The sequence below is a fragment of the Gymnoscopelus braueri genome (genome assembly GCF_963280865.1).
Source record: "Gymnoscopelus braueri genome assembly, chromosome: 19".
Taxonomy (NCBI): Eukaryota; Metazoa; Chordata; class Actinopteri; order Myctophiformes; family Myctophidae; genus Gymnoscopelus; species Gymnoscopelus braueri.
In genome coordinates, this window is record NC_137621.1 from 41835927 (window position 1) to 41851510 (window position 15584).

At 40.8% G+C, this 15584-nt stretch overlaps 1 protein-coding gene across 1 annotated transcript; it reads left to right on the plus strand.

Annotated features, from left to right (window-relative positions):
- The first annotated feature begins 244 nt into the window (after window positions 1-244).
- LOC308074970 (uncharacterized protein) lies at window positions 245-2259 on the plus strand. The gene is made up of 6 exons (XM_080414538.1): window positions 245-316; window positions 462-558; window positions 696-824; window positions 1129-1224; window positions 1449-1649; window positions 2126-2259. Exons 2-6 carry the CDS (start codon window positions 480-482, stop codon window positions 2233-2235), a joined length of 615 nt encoding a protein of 204 aa, XP_080270664.1. The 5' UTR covers window positions 245-316; window positions 462-479; the 3' UTR covers window positions 2236-2259.
- The last annotated feature ends 13325 nt before the right edge of the window (window positions 2260-15584 follow it).

Sequence of the window (15584 nt, forward strand, 5' to 3'; positions counted from 1 at the left end):
AGGTAATTACTGTTTCTGACAGAGTATCTCATGAAAGTATACGCTTTTTTAAATAACTGGCTGCTGTAAATTAATGTTTTTAACATTGCAGCACGCCTGACATGTCTCCATCACATGAAGTTAGGACATGCAGGCTATGCTCACATCCTTGAGGTAAGAAATGTACATATATGGCAATTTTCATATTTGACTATAAGATTCCGAATGCAACGCATGCATTTTCTGTGATACCTGTGAACCTTGTGATACCTTTTACCCCGATCTACAGCCATACCCTCCAGCCTCTTCTACACAGGCCTGCCGACCTGTTGATGAGGTATGTTTTCTTTAGATTTAACCCATTTAGACCTACAAGCTCGTAGCACAGCACTCGGTGCTGCGCTATGAGCTTGTATAGTAGCCTATAGTTTTGATGATTTTTGACCAAGTACAATTAAGGGCCTTTTGTCTTTTCTGCACAGCCGTATGCAGCTACATATATGGACTTGGATCAGTGGAACCAAGAAACACCCAGTGTACTGCAACCTCCATCTCCGTCCAGTGATGCTCCAGTAGAAGGTGTGGTTCCTCAGCTAAGTGTCAGCAGACTTGGCACTGTTGTCCTTAAAATTCAGGATTCATAGATGAGTTTTGCATTCTACTTTTTTTTTAAAAACTTTTCTTTACAGTTTTTGACGTGCTTTCAATCTTTCTAGGTCAACCAAATCCATCTGACCAGAGCATACCAGAGGGTCAAGGGTGGCAGCCTTGCGACTCTTGTCGGTCTGAGGTGGAGAAGCTCCAGCTCCAGTTGAGGAGGATAACCACTGTGCTCTCCAGTATCAGTAAGTTTTATTGCCTGTAATGTTGCAGTTTTCAGTTGTCTGCTAATTTCTTTGTCTCACTTGAAACTTTACTTTATCCTGTACCTCTTTTGTGAGTTCTCTGACATGACTGGAAAACATTGGTATCCCAAAATAAAACTGTTTTCTGTTTACTGAAGAGCTGGGGAGATCGACCCCTCCTACTGAACAAATACTCATCAATGACTGCTATCAGAATATACTGTAGAGCTATATAGAACAGTACTCAATCTTATTGTTTTACAAATACACTCAGTAGACTCAGATTTTTTTGTCTTTGTTATAGGCTCTGAGCAACTAGACGCACTGAAGGGCTTTATCACCCTGGTCGGTGACCTAGAGTCTGGAGTGTCCAGTCTCGGGCAGCAGGAGCTATATCCAGGTATGGATGTATACGTTTGCCATACATTTCACACTGAACCTGACGTTCTTGGTAGCGAGTGATCCGTGTTGTGAGCTGCAACTAGATAGTGAAGTTTTCAGAAGGTCACAGTTGTCTGTTTTCATGGTGCACTGAGCGCAGAAAGGGGTCAATGTAGCTGCCTTACAAGTGCAAAACTGATGTCTTAAAATGCAGTTTGTTAATTGCTCGCTCTCTATTCACAGGCTGTGGACCGATGATTTCATCTGTGCAGCTGGCAGCCATACACCAGCGTGCCAGGAAGGACTGCAAGAGGCTATTCCACGCCTTGTTCGAGGTGTTCTTCACCCATGAGGAGTGCCGCAATGCCGTCGTATACGGAAAGCATGGTGTCATCCCAGAGGGGAAGAACAAACTGGATGAGGCGAAGAGGGATGCACTGTTCAGTAAGTATTTGTCACACCACTAGTTCCTCAGAGTAGTGTTATAGATGGCCAGTCAGTGGAGTTGGTAACCACTTATAGATATATATCTTGGGGTATCTTGTGACAATGTATACACATGTCTGTCTTACTGTGTTGTGTTTTTAGGGCTTTTATTATCTGCTGTAAAAGGCCCAGCTTGGGACATATAAATATACTTGATCCTTGACAAATCTTGGTTTTGTAAATTATATTCTCAATTTATGATGTCACCAATACATTATCATTGGGGAATTTGGCTGCCTTTGTGCAGTAAAGAAATGCTGGTTTCAACATGTTGCGCTGGTGGGACGTACAGTACACTCTGAACCAGGTTGGCCTCGTCTGTGGCTATGCTGTGCTCAGTCTGTAGAGAGTCATATAGTCTTTACAATGTATATATTTAACTGGGGGAAACCCATGTTGACTGACTTGTGTCATGTCATCTTCTCTGTCTGCAGACTACGTCTTGCGGTGTTCCTCTCTGGCATCATGGACAAATGTTTTCACTGCAGAGGGCTTGAAGAAAGCCATGACCAATAAGTGCCGAAGCCGTGCTGCAAAGGACTAAGTACCCCAGTGTTTTTGGCAGCAGAACTACTGTTTTGGTTGTGGCAATATGTTAAAGATGATGCACTTTTGCACTTAAAGGACCACTTTTCAACCTGCTTTCATAAAATTGGTCCTCACTAATGTTCATGATAAAATACTACCCTTTTTTTCCTACTCGGTCTGTCTCATAGGAGGGCTGTGGGCAGTTCAGAAACCTGTCCACCAGTGACATCATCAATTCACGATAATACAAATCTAAATATGTTTTAAAAATATCTTGTTTAATAAGAAAAAACTGCCAAACGATGATGTCACTGGTGGATGGGTTTCTGAACTACCCACAGCCCTCCTATGAGACACAGAGTAGAAAAAAATGGTAGTATTTTATCATGAACATTAGTGAGTACCAATTGTATGAAAAGTGGTGAAGTGGTCCTTTCAACTTTTATGTACATTTTGATGCCAATACATTTAAAAAAAAATATATATATAAATAAATGAGTCAGCTCAAATCTTATCACATTATGGGACTAGTCGTACGGTCATTAGGCTGGCTGTGGGTTAGGTTACAGGTCTGCTGTGCGGACAGGACCTTCTTAGGCATTAGGAGGGCTGTATCTCAAGGGGGGTGCTGGGCGAGCCGAGACCTAACCCAACAGGTTGCCTCCCACCTGGTATCACTGGATACGATTAGGTAAAGGAGATATTCGTACTGGTCAGATGGTGTCTTAAATAGCTCTGTATAGAGTCAAGATGAAAGGGCAGCCATAGCATCTGTCTTCCAAGTGTTGTGAAATAATGTTACTGTGACTCATGATCATCTAGGAGCTTGACATGTCCTATCGTTAATAACCATGTTTGCTGTGTAAACCTTCGTCTGCAATAAACTCCAGATCTACTTTCTCCAACGTCGTTGTCTGTCTTACATTCAAACCTTCTTGCACGCACCAAGAATACTCAACAGTTTTTCATATAATGTGATGCATTATTGTAGTGGTTTTCAACCAGCATGTGGTTGAGGCATTGTTTGTGGCACAATTGAAGCTGTTTTTTTTTTTACATTTAAAAATAAATTAATGATTTTATATTTATTAGCATGTTCACTGTTTCTCCTATAAAGCTCAATGTGAGAAAGGGGAAATTAAATCTCAATTATTGCTAATGTATGTCTCAATGAGAAGCTAAAGAGACCTCACCTATGTCTCATTTAGCTCTCAAATACAGCTCTTTATGTATCTCGCCTATGTCTCATGTATCTCTCAAGTACAGCTCTTAATGTATCTCGCCTATGTCACATTTATCTCTCAAATACAGCTCTTAATGTATCTCGCCTATGTCTCATGTATCTCAAATACAGCTCTTAATGTATCTCGCCTATGTCACATTTATCTCTCAAATACAGCTCTTAATGTATCTTGCCTATGTCTCATTTATCTCTCAATACAGCTCTAATGTATATACCCCTGTCTCAAACTATGTCTCGTTTCGTCTCCTAATATTCAAGTTAGGAGCCATAAGAATCCATAGGTGATCTTTAAATGAACTTCAAATGAGAAATAAAAGCTGGTTGCTCAAGAGAAGCATCTGAGATTAAAATGAGAAGCAGATTTTTCCTCTGGGCGGGCAGGAACGCATCTCTGTGTCATTTTTAGATGTCTTGGCTATTCAAAAATAGCGCAGAGTGCCGCGCTATGAGCTTGTATATCTGCTATTTTTGAAAAACCATGAAAATGTGTGCAAATCTTTGAATATATATGTATTTTTTAAAGCAAACATTTTAAACTCAAATCTTTGCCTTTGGGGGATTCTACAAATGTCTTCTAAACGTTGAAAAAGACATATGTTGCTATAATATCAGTGGTTCCCAAACTTTTTCATGTCAAGGACCACCCAAAATGACATGTATTTGGCCGCGGACCCCCATCTCAAAATATTTAGTTCCAGGGACCCCCCAAAAGTTGTAACAGAGAAGAATTTGCTTTAAAAACAATACATATTCAAAGATTTGCACACATTTTCATGATTTTTCAAAAATAGCAGATCTACAAGCTCGTAGCGCAGCACTCGGTGCCGCACTCGGGTGGAAATCAAAAAACATGGTAGGAGAGGGAGATGGACAGTCGTTAACAGGACTAGGATTAGGACAGTGGACATTAAGTCCCCCTATTCCTGCCCTACATTGACGATTTAAAATCAAATCAGGACGAGGCAATTGATAAAGGCATGTTTTCTTAATTGTATTTTTATGAGAGAATAAATAAATAAACGGTTGAATGGTAGAAGGTAAGGATTTGTATTTCATTATTGATAATTTAACCAAATAACTAATCGTTAAATGAATCGACTAACTGGGAAAAAAAAACATTATTGCAAATTCTATCTAACTTCTCAATTGAGCGCCATGAGGAGTATCGGCGGACAATCTGTCGGACCCGGTTATCAGAGAACCCCTGAGGCCACAGCTGAGCGCAGTGAGGAGAATCACCAGTGAATGAGAGAAATCTGGAGGACAATCCCCAAAGATGCACTGCCTGTCAAATTCACTGACACACCAGTATGTCCACACTGACTGGAGAAAAGCCTGACGTAGCAACGTAGCATAGGTCAGTGGTTCTCAAACTTTTCCATGTCAAGGACCCCCAAAATGATATGTATTTGGCCGCAGACCCCCACCTCAAAATATGTCGTTTCAGGAACCCCCAAAAGCATAGATTTGAGTTACAAATGTTTAAAAAAAAAAAAAAAAAAAAAAAAGAATATATATATATATATATATATATATATATACATTCAAAGAATTGCACGAGTTTTCACGATTCAAAAATAGCAGATCTACAAGGTCATAGCGCGGCACTCGCATGAGGTGTGCATACCGCACCCCTAACCTAAAAGGTCTTCCCGCGGCTATGATGGATGGTCCTGGATAAAGCCTGGAACAACAACATGTCTCATGCGAGTCACCATTGCGGAGCGATCGCGCATCGAGAATGACTCATTTTGCTCACTGTAAAAAGTTAAGGAGATACAGAGGTTTTTAGCAAGGAGATAGAATGGAAGCGGAAGGGAGACAGATTTTTTGGCACGGTGATCCATCTGTCCCTTACTTCTTAGAGTGTTCATGGGTGATTCCAGTGCTGCGCTATCCCCCCCTTGTGGAAAAAAACGAAAAAAACAAAAAGACTGATAACACGGTCTGAACCGTGTTCGGCACCAAAGCGCTACTCTTTGAAAACACGTTTTGAACCGTGTTTGGCACCCGATGTGTTAACTAAGTTTGCTGGGGACCCCCTGGTACCTCTCCAAGGGCCCCTGGGGGTCCCCGGACCCCACTTTGAGAAGCAAGGGCATAGGTCACCTGAAGAGAGCGTCTCCAGACTGCATGGAGAAAAATATTTCCACTGCGCTCATGATATGTGGTGTTTTTTTGTAAACTCAAATATTTGATGCCAATTACTGGCAAACAGTATGGAACATCGAAACCCTGTGTGACGGTCATTGTCACAAATTCGGTCTGAGCGGTGTCCGAGATCAGCTGTACACAGACGCGCGGACACACGGTCAGTGGCGGCCTTTGCTATGTTTCACCCGTTTCAATTGAAACGGGCCCCCAACCCCACAAAAAAATTAAAAAATTACATCCCAGTCCGGGCCGACGTCCAAGAATTTATTAAATCAGGGCTCAGCTCAAGTGAATCATGTGAGTGAGTTGTTATAGCTGTCTGTCCATGGTGGAAGTACAAGTATAGTCTAATTAATTTAGTTCGAAAATGCATCATTTTGGATTGTGGAAGCAAACCAACTTCAGTCAAAACATTTTATAATATTAATAAAAAAAAAACATGTTTATTTTTTTTGCGGGGGAAATGTTGGCGTGAAATGGTCCGCAAGACTGTGCAATATCATCCTTCAATACAATAATATACACATGGTATGGATGATAAGAATAGTACAGTACTGTATGAAATAAAATAAAAAATCAAGATTACAGCAACATGGGAAGGTGCCATGGGGAATGAGAGGAACTGGGGGCGGGGTGCACAGCCAAGTAATTATATGCATATTGTGCCGTATCAGGTACAGTATACTTACTGTGTCTATGCAGTAAGACAAAACTGGTTTAAATTCTCCCATGCATGGGCACTAACTGGATTTCATCTTCTTTTCCGTTTTCCTTTTCTTTTTTTTTTACAAGATGAATATTCAAGCAATACCCCCTCATCCTCTTTCACCCATCCATGACTGTCCCCAACCCACTTCTCCCACGATATTAACCTCTGTCACAACCAGAGATAGGTGCCAGGACCTTCTATGTTTAGAGGTTGACAAGTGAGGTCCAGGTCACTCGCGCTCCCCCATCTCATACAGACATAGATAGATACTGAAAGGAAGGAAAGCAGAGTGACACAGTCTCACGACCAAGTGTAAATCATTCTTCAAGAGGTGCGCATGGGAAACAGACGGTGCCATGGTACTGTACTACTGCTGTATGCAGTGGTGGAAAGTAACTAAGTACATTTACTTCTCAAGTACAATTTTGAGGTATTTGTACTTTACTTGAGAATTTCCAATTTCCAATACTTTTACTTCTACTACACTACATCTCAGAGGTAAATATTGTACTTTTACTCCACTACAATTATTTGAAAACTGTAGTTAATAGTTACTTTTCAGATATAAATTATGAAACATACGTTAACCACTTTAGCCCTATCTTATATAGCCGATCTACAAGCTCACAACGCGTCGCATCGCAACGCGTTGTGAGCTTGTAGATCGGCTATTTTCAAACATTTCAGTACTTTTACTGTTGGTACTTTAAGTACATTTTGATGCCAATTATTTTGTACTTTTACTCAAGTCCATTTTTAATTCTGGACTTTCACTTGCAACAGAGTATTTCTATATTGCAGTATTGATACTTTTACTGAAGTAAAGAATTTGAGTACTTTTTCCACCACTGACTGTAGGGTATGTGGTAATTTGACAAATCTTTCAATTTCCAAATCTCGTCATGACGCTCCAGTACCTAATACAGTGTAAAAGTTCATTACTTCAACGCCATCGCAACATGCTGACCTACGACGTCAAAATCCATTTCGTAGCAAGTGCCACATCACTGCTCACGACTCTTGCATGTTTGACATGGCTAAATTACGCACCTTTGGACACAAAACAATGTTTGAATACCCGCAAGCTTTGTCGGCCTGGAGAAACACACAAAGCTAAATACTTTCCCATCTGAATGCATGTTGCATGTTTTTGACACCTCTGTTGTCAGAATGAATTGACTCTATTGTGAGGAGAGGAAAAGATCTCTGTCTGGTGTGGGAAGTACGTTGGGAACGGTTTGGCCCTCAAGTTATAAATACTGCCTCAAGTGACCCTTCAAAAATAACAAGGGTGACCGATGACCTTCTTCTTATACTGCCAAATCACGACGCGGTCTGTCGTTAAATGCAAATGGCGTTGCGCACAATTTCTTTGTCATTCTGTTGGCAATGTCTCATCGGCAGCAGACCCCCATGAGAGTTGCATTATTCAAGGGCGTAGGTTTGATTTTGACATTGGTAGGCATACAACCGAGGGAGGTCCGGAGGGGATGTAATCCCTACTGGGAGCTGAGGTGTTTTGCATTTATGGTCGACTTCCGACCACCATTTAACCTAGATCTACAAGCTCATAGCGCGGCACCGAGTGCCGCGCTACGAGCTTGTAGATCTGCAATTTTTTTATTTTTATCGTGAAAATGTGTGCATATCTTTGAATATATATATTTTTCAAAGCAAACATTTGTAACTCAAATCTTTGTTTCTGGTGGATTATACAAATGTCTTCTAAATCCTAATAGTTTTTGAAAAAAAAAAATATTTTGCTATAATCAGTGGTTCTCAAACTTTTTCATGTCAAGGACCCCCAAAATGATATGAATTTTGGCCGCGGACCCCCATCTAAAAAATATTTTGTTCCAGAGAACCCCCCCCCAGAAGTTGTAATAGAGTTAAAAATGTTCGCTATGGAAAAATAGATATTCAAAGATTTGCACACATTTTCACGATAAAAAAAAAAAAAATGCCAAAGAAATCTTAAAATGACACAGATGCGTTCTCGGTCTGAATGGGTTAATGTAGTCTAGGGCCTTAATTTGTAGATAGTTACTGTATGGTAGCCAACACCCTCGTTAACAGACACACAGACGCAGGGGAGCAGAACTGAATGTTCACTACATTGCTGCTATTTGAAGGAGACAAACACATGCATTATGCCTGCCATGTGAACTATGTTGGCAAATTTGTTGGACATCAATGTAGTCAGTGTGGCCTGATGGACATTGTTGATGAGTAATGTTTTCATTTGACGTTTTCCGTCTCCTCAACGCTCCACAACTTCTTTCAGACCCGGCTGGGACGACTAAAAGCAGCCTAACAAGGTTTTCAACTTAATCTTTGGCTCTTTGTGCCCAGCCCACAGCCTTTCATACGTCAGTAAGAAATGTCAAAGCCGATCTTTTTTCCCCTTATTTTCTTGTAGGCTCGTAGTAGAGAACAAAATCTGTTAAAGAGGTGGTGTCATGGTTTTGCACTTTTTCTGTTTTTCATGTGTCTATGAGGTTGATAGAACTTCATTAAGCCCCCTGGTGGTGTTTTTATGGCGTTTTATGTCTTCTCTGTTGAGTTTCTACCTGGAGGCTGAAACCTTGAGGGTCAAACGTGCCAATAGAAAAACAGCCCTTTAGTGACATAGTGAAAATATACCCTCCCCCTCATTATCATAACACAACAGGTGTAGGCATGAAGAGGAGGAGGGACTAGGACAGGTGGGTGGTGCTAAGGTGGTGGAGGAGGTGCTAAGGTGAGAACCAGGTATACTTAATGAACTAGAGGCGTGTCCACATAAAAACATAATTTTTAAAATTTCTGTGCACTTTTTTGAAAAAAAATCTTCCTCCTTGTATAACCATAATACCTGATGATTATGTTTTAGGGGGGGGGGGGGGGGAATCACTGAAAATCACGGTACCCCGTCTTTAACATTTGCTAGACACTGATGGACAAAACAACATGTGTTGTCAATCAAAGTAATTGCTAGAGATATTTCACCAGACTTGATGTCTCTCCCCTAGTTCTACACCCTTGTGCATATTGGTGTCAATAGCAATGTCCCATATGGGTATTATTGCTATGTTATGCGTTATTCACTTCGATACTTTTTTCATTGTAATCCCCAAGGGCAAATGCTTCGCAGCAAAACGGTGTGCATGCATAGAGCAGCTAGATGCTAACAATGTGCAGAAACGCGAAACTAACTGGCTGAAATGCAGTGGTGGAAAAAGTACTCAAATTCTTTACTTAAGTAAAAGTACCAATACTGCATTATAGAAATACTCTGTTACAAGTAAAAGTCCAGAATTCAAAATTTACTTGAATAAAAGTATTGGTATCAAAATGTACTTAAAGTACCAAAAGTAAAAGTACAAAAATATTTGAAAATAGCAGATCTACAAGCTCACAACGTGTCGCAATGCGACGCGTTGTGAGCTTGTAGATTGGCTATTTTCAAATAGCCTATACCGGTCTGTATAAAATAGGGCTAAAGTGGTTAATGTGTGTTTCATAATATCATAATTTATATCTGAAAAGTAACTAGTAACTAAAGTTTTCAAATAATTGTAGTGGAGTAAAAGTACAATATTTGCCTCAGAGATGTAGTGGAGTAGAAGTAAAAGTATTGGAAATGGGAAATACTCAAGTAAAGTACAAATACCTCAACATTTTACTTAAGTACAGTATTTAAGTAAATGTACATAGTTACTTTCCACCACTGCTGAAATGATACTGAAGCCTCATTCAGTCATGCATTTTCAACACACAGTACAGTAAAATGTTAAATCTAGCGCCCTGCTGCCTGTCAAATCTAGACAGAAACAGAAAAAGGTTTCCTTAAATTAGTACTTCCTGATTTCTAAATAGCTTCAAATGTTCTGAATGCTATTATAGATGCAGTTTGAGGCACACACACACACACACCAAAAAAATCTATAGCCGGATTCTTCCGCACAACCTGAAACCATTTATCCTCAAAATAAGAAACATTGATTACAGATACATTCTTGCATTTTTATTGCAGTGTTTGCATTTAGGTCCATAGTGCATAGTTACATCAAGGTGAGGGGCTTCAAAGAGATTATTATGAAACTGTATCTTTCTCTCCTGCCATTTCAGAAACTTTACAGTAATTTCTACACAAAGTCTTCTGTTCTGGGGTTGTTTGGGTTAAGTTAAAGTAGGATCCGTGATTGGTATGCAGGGAAGAGTAATCTAGACCAGTGGTTCTCAAACTGTTTCATGTCAAGGACCCCCAAATTGACACTTTTTACCCCACAGACCCCCATTTGAAAAGACAAGCCAGGGACCCCAATAAGAGAAGGTTTTTACGGCTCTCTAGCAGTGATTCTCAACCATTTTAATTTCAAGGACCCCCAGTTTAACATGCATTAGGCTACGGACCCCCATTTAATGGCATTTATACCTCTGGGTCCCCAATTCATATTGTAAAATTAATGTTAATTTAACTCTCAGAGTGTACAAATGCGTTCCCGGTCTGAAAGGGTTAAATGGTGGTCGGAAGTCGACCATAAATGCAAAACACCCAGCGCTCCCAGTAGGGATTACATTTGGTTCCATTTTTACACTCTCAGAGTTACAGACCCATAAGGGTCCATTTGGTTCCTGTCCATCATTTAGCTGAGGACCCCCTGGAACCCCCTCAAGTATCCCTGGGGGTCCCCGGACCCCACTTTGAGAACCAATGATCTAGACAGGTGTGGATCTCCGCCGCCCAAACATCAGCTGTCCCAAGTCCATTTATTAAACATGTATCGTTATCTCATGCTACTCTTGCAACTTTACAATAATATCTACGAAGGCTCAACTGACACTTATCATTATGTCATGGCTGAGAACCATCATTATAGACGCAGAAAGATTCGCATAACTTGTGATCACTATCACAGAGTTTAATCGACCATGGCTGTGGTGTGCGCCTGATCCAAGTGGAATATCCTGCCAAAAGGAGTAAAGTAGTATAAAACCCTACTCACTTTCAAAACTGCCCTTAAGATACACCTTCAGGAGGCTGCAATTCGAAAATGGCCCCTGTCAAAGTCTTAACCTACCCCCCCCCCAACCCCCACCTCCCCGATTTTTTCTTCTCTTGTACATATTTTTCATTTTTCATATAGTAACCTGTAAGCTGATTGTATGACGTTCTGTATAGTAGTGTGTATATCCATCTGTCTCTTATATGTCATCATGATTTGTGTGCATGGGGATCTCATTTTAAACAAGCTAGTGCTTTATGAGTCTTCCAGTTTAGTAGACCTTGTATTGTGAATTTGTACTTCCATGTACTGCTGTTCTCATGTCTTACTAAATAAAGTACATCAATCAATCAATCCCTTCAGATAAGTCTGTACCCACTCAATAATCTATTTCACAAAAACACACATAGAAGCATTACATCATGCCTTGTGACAAATAACATCCAAATTAAGGCAGTCTGTTGCCTTAGACCAGTGGTTCCTAAACGGTGTGCCATGAGATCAGTCCAGTGTGCCCTGGGATGCGGCATCCCTATTTTGCCCCTTTCATTATAGGGGAATATTTTAAACAAACAAAAAAAATGTTTCAATGATTTTTCCAAAATGCTGAAAATAACTGATTGACAAGGTCCCAACACGATGTGTCGCTATGAATACAGGTGTGTCTTGAGATTTTGACTTGCCCATTGGTGTGCCTTGGGCACACAAACTTTGAAAACCCCTGCTTTAGAGCAGTGGTTCTCAACCTTTTCAGCCTGTGACCCCCCAAAATAATCATATTTGAATGTGAAGCATTGTGAGTAGATCAGCTATTTTCACAACTTTAGAATCTTTCTTATATTATTGGACAATTTGGCCAATGTTTGACCAGTTTTTATAGTATAGTTTGTTGATTACTTTTGATGCGGTAATAGTATTTTTTAATTTATTTTCTTAGGTATTAAAAAGGACTTAAAAGTCCTTAAAGTTATACCAAAAAACGAAAGTTTAATTGTATATCTTTTGTGAGTGGCAAATGTTTCACAGCGCCCACTGCATGAATTTCACCCCCAAAAGCCTTTTATTAATATAAATTCTATTGAAAGTGGACAGGGACGTGTTTCCGGTGAAAATGTCGTCATCTGGCGGGGAACGGAAATGCACCGGTTTCCGGTTTGGCCAGGAACTACCGTGCGAATAACAAAAAGGAATCTCACGCTGTTTTTAAGACATTATAGGATTTGAAGATGGAAAAACAACAGCAAAAGAAAACACAGCTCACGGTAACTAAAGCTCCACTGGCTAAGAGAAACGATCCGCAGATAGTATAAAACAATTAAAAGAACGCTTTTTGAAACGCTTCCGTCTTCCGGTGAAAACAAATGGAATTCTGGGTAATGCAGGACAACGCTATATCATGCAGTGACGGTGGTGACCAGCAGAGGTTGCTAAAAATCGTTATTTGTGGACCTGCATTGTATTACTTTAAATAGTCACTTCACTGTCTTCTGGGGACCCCCCAAACAATTTTTAAAAAATCATTTGGTGACCCCCTTGGAGTCCCGACTCACAGGTTGAGAACCACTGCTTTAGGGGACCATATACAGTGTATAGAGCTCTGCATCCACTGTAGGAACTGGTGGTCATTTGTCACAGTCTGGGCTGTGACAAACCTATATCGCACGCGTGCAGAGCTAAAGCATAAAGCCATGTGTCACCTGACCACTGACATTTCCCTTGTGCACCTGCATGAAAAACAACGTAAACGTGCACCAGAAGGAGGGTTCAATGGGCCCAATGAGCGTCTCTGTCCCTCTCACTTTTTAACCCATGAAGACCGGGGACGCATCTGTGTCATTTTAAGATGTCTTTGGCTATTAAAAAATAGCAGATATACAAGCTCATAGTGCGGCACCGAGTGCCGCGCTACTGTATGTTTATTTTTAAAGCAAATATTTGTAACTCAAATCTTCTCTACAAATGTCTTCTAAATCTCTACTAGTTTTTTGAAAAAGACCTATGTTGCTGCATCAGTGGTTCTCAAATGTTTTCATGTCAAGGACCCCCAAAATTGTATTTGGCCGCGGATCCCCATCTCAAAATATGTAGGTTTCAGAGACCCCCCAGAAGCAAATATTTGAGTTAGGTATTAGCTTTAAAAAAATATATATATTCAAATATTTGCATACATTTTCACGATGTTTCAAAAATAGCAGATCTACAAGCTCGGTGCCGCGCTATGAGCTTGTATATCGGCTATTTTTTAATAGCCCAAAGAAATCCCCCAAAAATGACACAGATGCGTTCCCGGTCTTAATGGGCTAAAAGGTTGAGTCTTGAGGTTGATTGAGGTCCCCAAACGCCTCTTTTTTTCCCCCGCTGTGTGAGCTGAAAATAACAAGATATCAGCAGGTCTGATCTTTCTTAGCGTTTCTTTCTCCCTTATCAGCACGCCTCCATTGTTCTGAAGGGGGCCTGGTTGCACGGATAAAGTCTTTTCAGCCCCTGTGTTGGACTATATAATAACGAGGTAAATTCAGTGGCAACCAAATAGCTAGCCGGATGCATTTGCTCTCAGTTATTATAGCCTGAAGTGAAAGAGCATGGCGAGGTACTGCACGCCCCTACACCTACACAATAATACATCTCTAAATTAGGCAAATCCAATTTCATTCAGCCAAACGTGAACTTCTTGCAAACCTTCATTCCATGTTTTACCTATTAAGCCCTATTCGCATGGGACTAGTATTACCTGGGGACCTCGTGTAAATTAGAAATTACCTTCCTATATCAATGTTTGTGGGGCACATTTGCAAAGGATAAGTGGAGTCTGTATTTTACTCAAATTTACAGAACCCCCCCCCCAGATATGATTGAAAAATGTCAAGGATCTGTGTGAAATCCTCTTCCTGGACAACATTTTCCTCTGCAACCACACGACAACATAAGCAAACGGCTGCTAAGAAGAAAAGCAGGAATTGGCTGTGCCGAGAGACACTCAATTTAATTGCTGTGCGGGGTTGAACTACGTTTACCAAAAAAGCAATTTGACGAAATGGTGCATAACCACAGCGTTGGGGAAAATATTCACTTGCTTTTTTCCTGCGGTGGTAATGAGATGAGCCTCCTGAATTTGGACCCAAAATGCTGTCAAAATCTTTCATTTATAATTCTTGACTGGGAAAGAGGCAGAAAAAATAAGAACCTTACTCAGACGTTGATTTGCATGGCATTGGATTGGTATTATCAGATGACCTCCATGTTTGACCTCCATGTTTGCCAAAAAGCAGGTAATTTGCCCAGATTATTATTTTTTTTTCACAAATTCCGACATATCTGATTCATGGGATTAAGATAATAAATGATTACAAACTGCCGGGTCCCCAGGTAATACTTGTCCTGTGCGAATAGGCCTGAATACGTGATATGATGAGTCAGACTTGGCATTCTATTATGAGGCCACTATATGAAAATTATATTAATGGGCTTTTCAAGCCAATAAATGCATGATTATACAACCAAGATTATGGGAGAGGAGTTGAGACACTCATTTTAGACTCCATTAAATACTCCCTGAAGATATTATTTGGTATTTTGATATTCTCTCACTGAATTGATAACAGAGGTAGGTTTTTGCCAGACCCAGGGGGTCGGGCCTACATGAGGCTTTGTCGGTCCCCCTCTCCAAACGTTTTCGTCCATACATGGGCATAAAAGAGGTCTGTCTTCTGTTCGGTCCCCCTCTCCAAACGTTTTCGTCCATACATGGGCATAAAAGAGGTCTGTCTTCTGTTCGGTCCCCCTTTCCAAACGTTTTCGTCCATACATGGGCATAAAAGAGGTCTGTCTTCTGTCCTCTTTTTGATTGGCCAAGCTTAGCGTGACGTAGTGCTCTGATCTTTCAACCACTAGGGGTCTGGCAGTACCAGGTCTCCTGGTTCCCTTGTTTTTTTTTACACACATAGGACACAGTTGTATAAGTGTAGCACTAGTGGCTCACACAGAGCCTCTGCCTGAAGCCTGAATATCTCCGCCGTCCGCGCATATACAGTCTACGACAGTGTTTTGCCAAGGACCGCCCATACCTTCTTCTGATTGGTTGAAATGAAAGAACAGGAACTGGCTGTCTGTACCAAAAAGGGGGCAGGGTCACATTCAAATACAGCCCCGAAACCCCATTCCAGAACCTGCCTCAGTGGCGTTCCTTGCTAATCATTACATTTTCAGCCCCAACCTCCCAGGATCGAATCCTGCTACCGCCACAATTTTTCCGACAACCGCAGACCATTTTT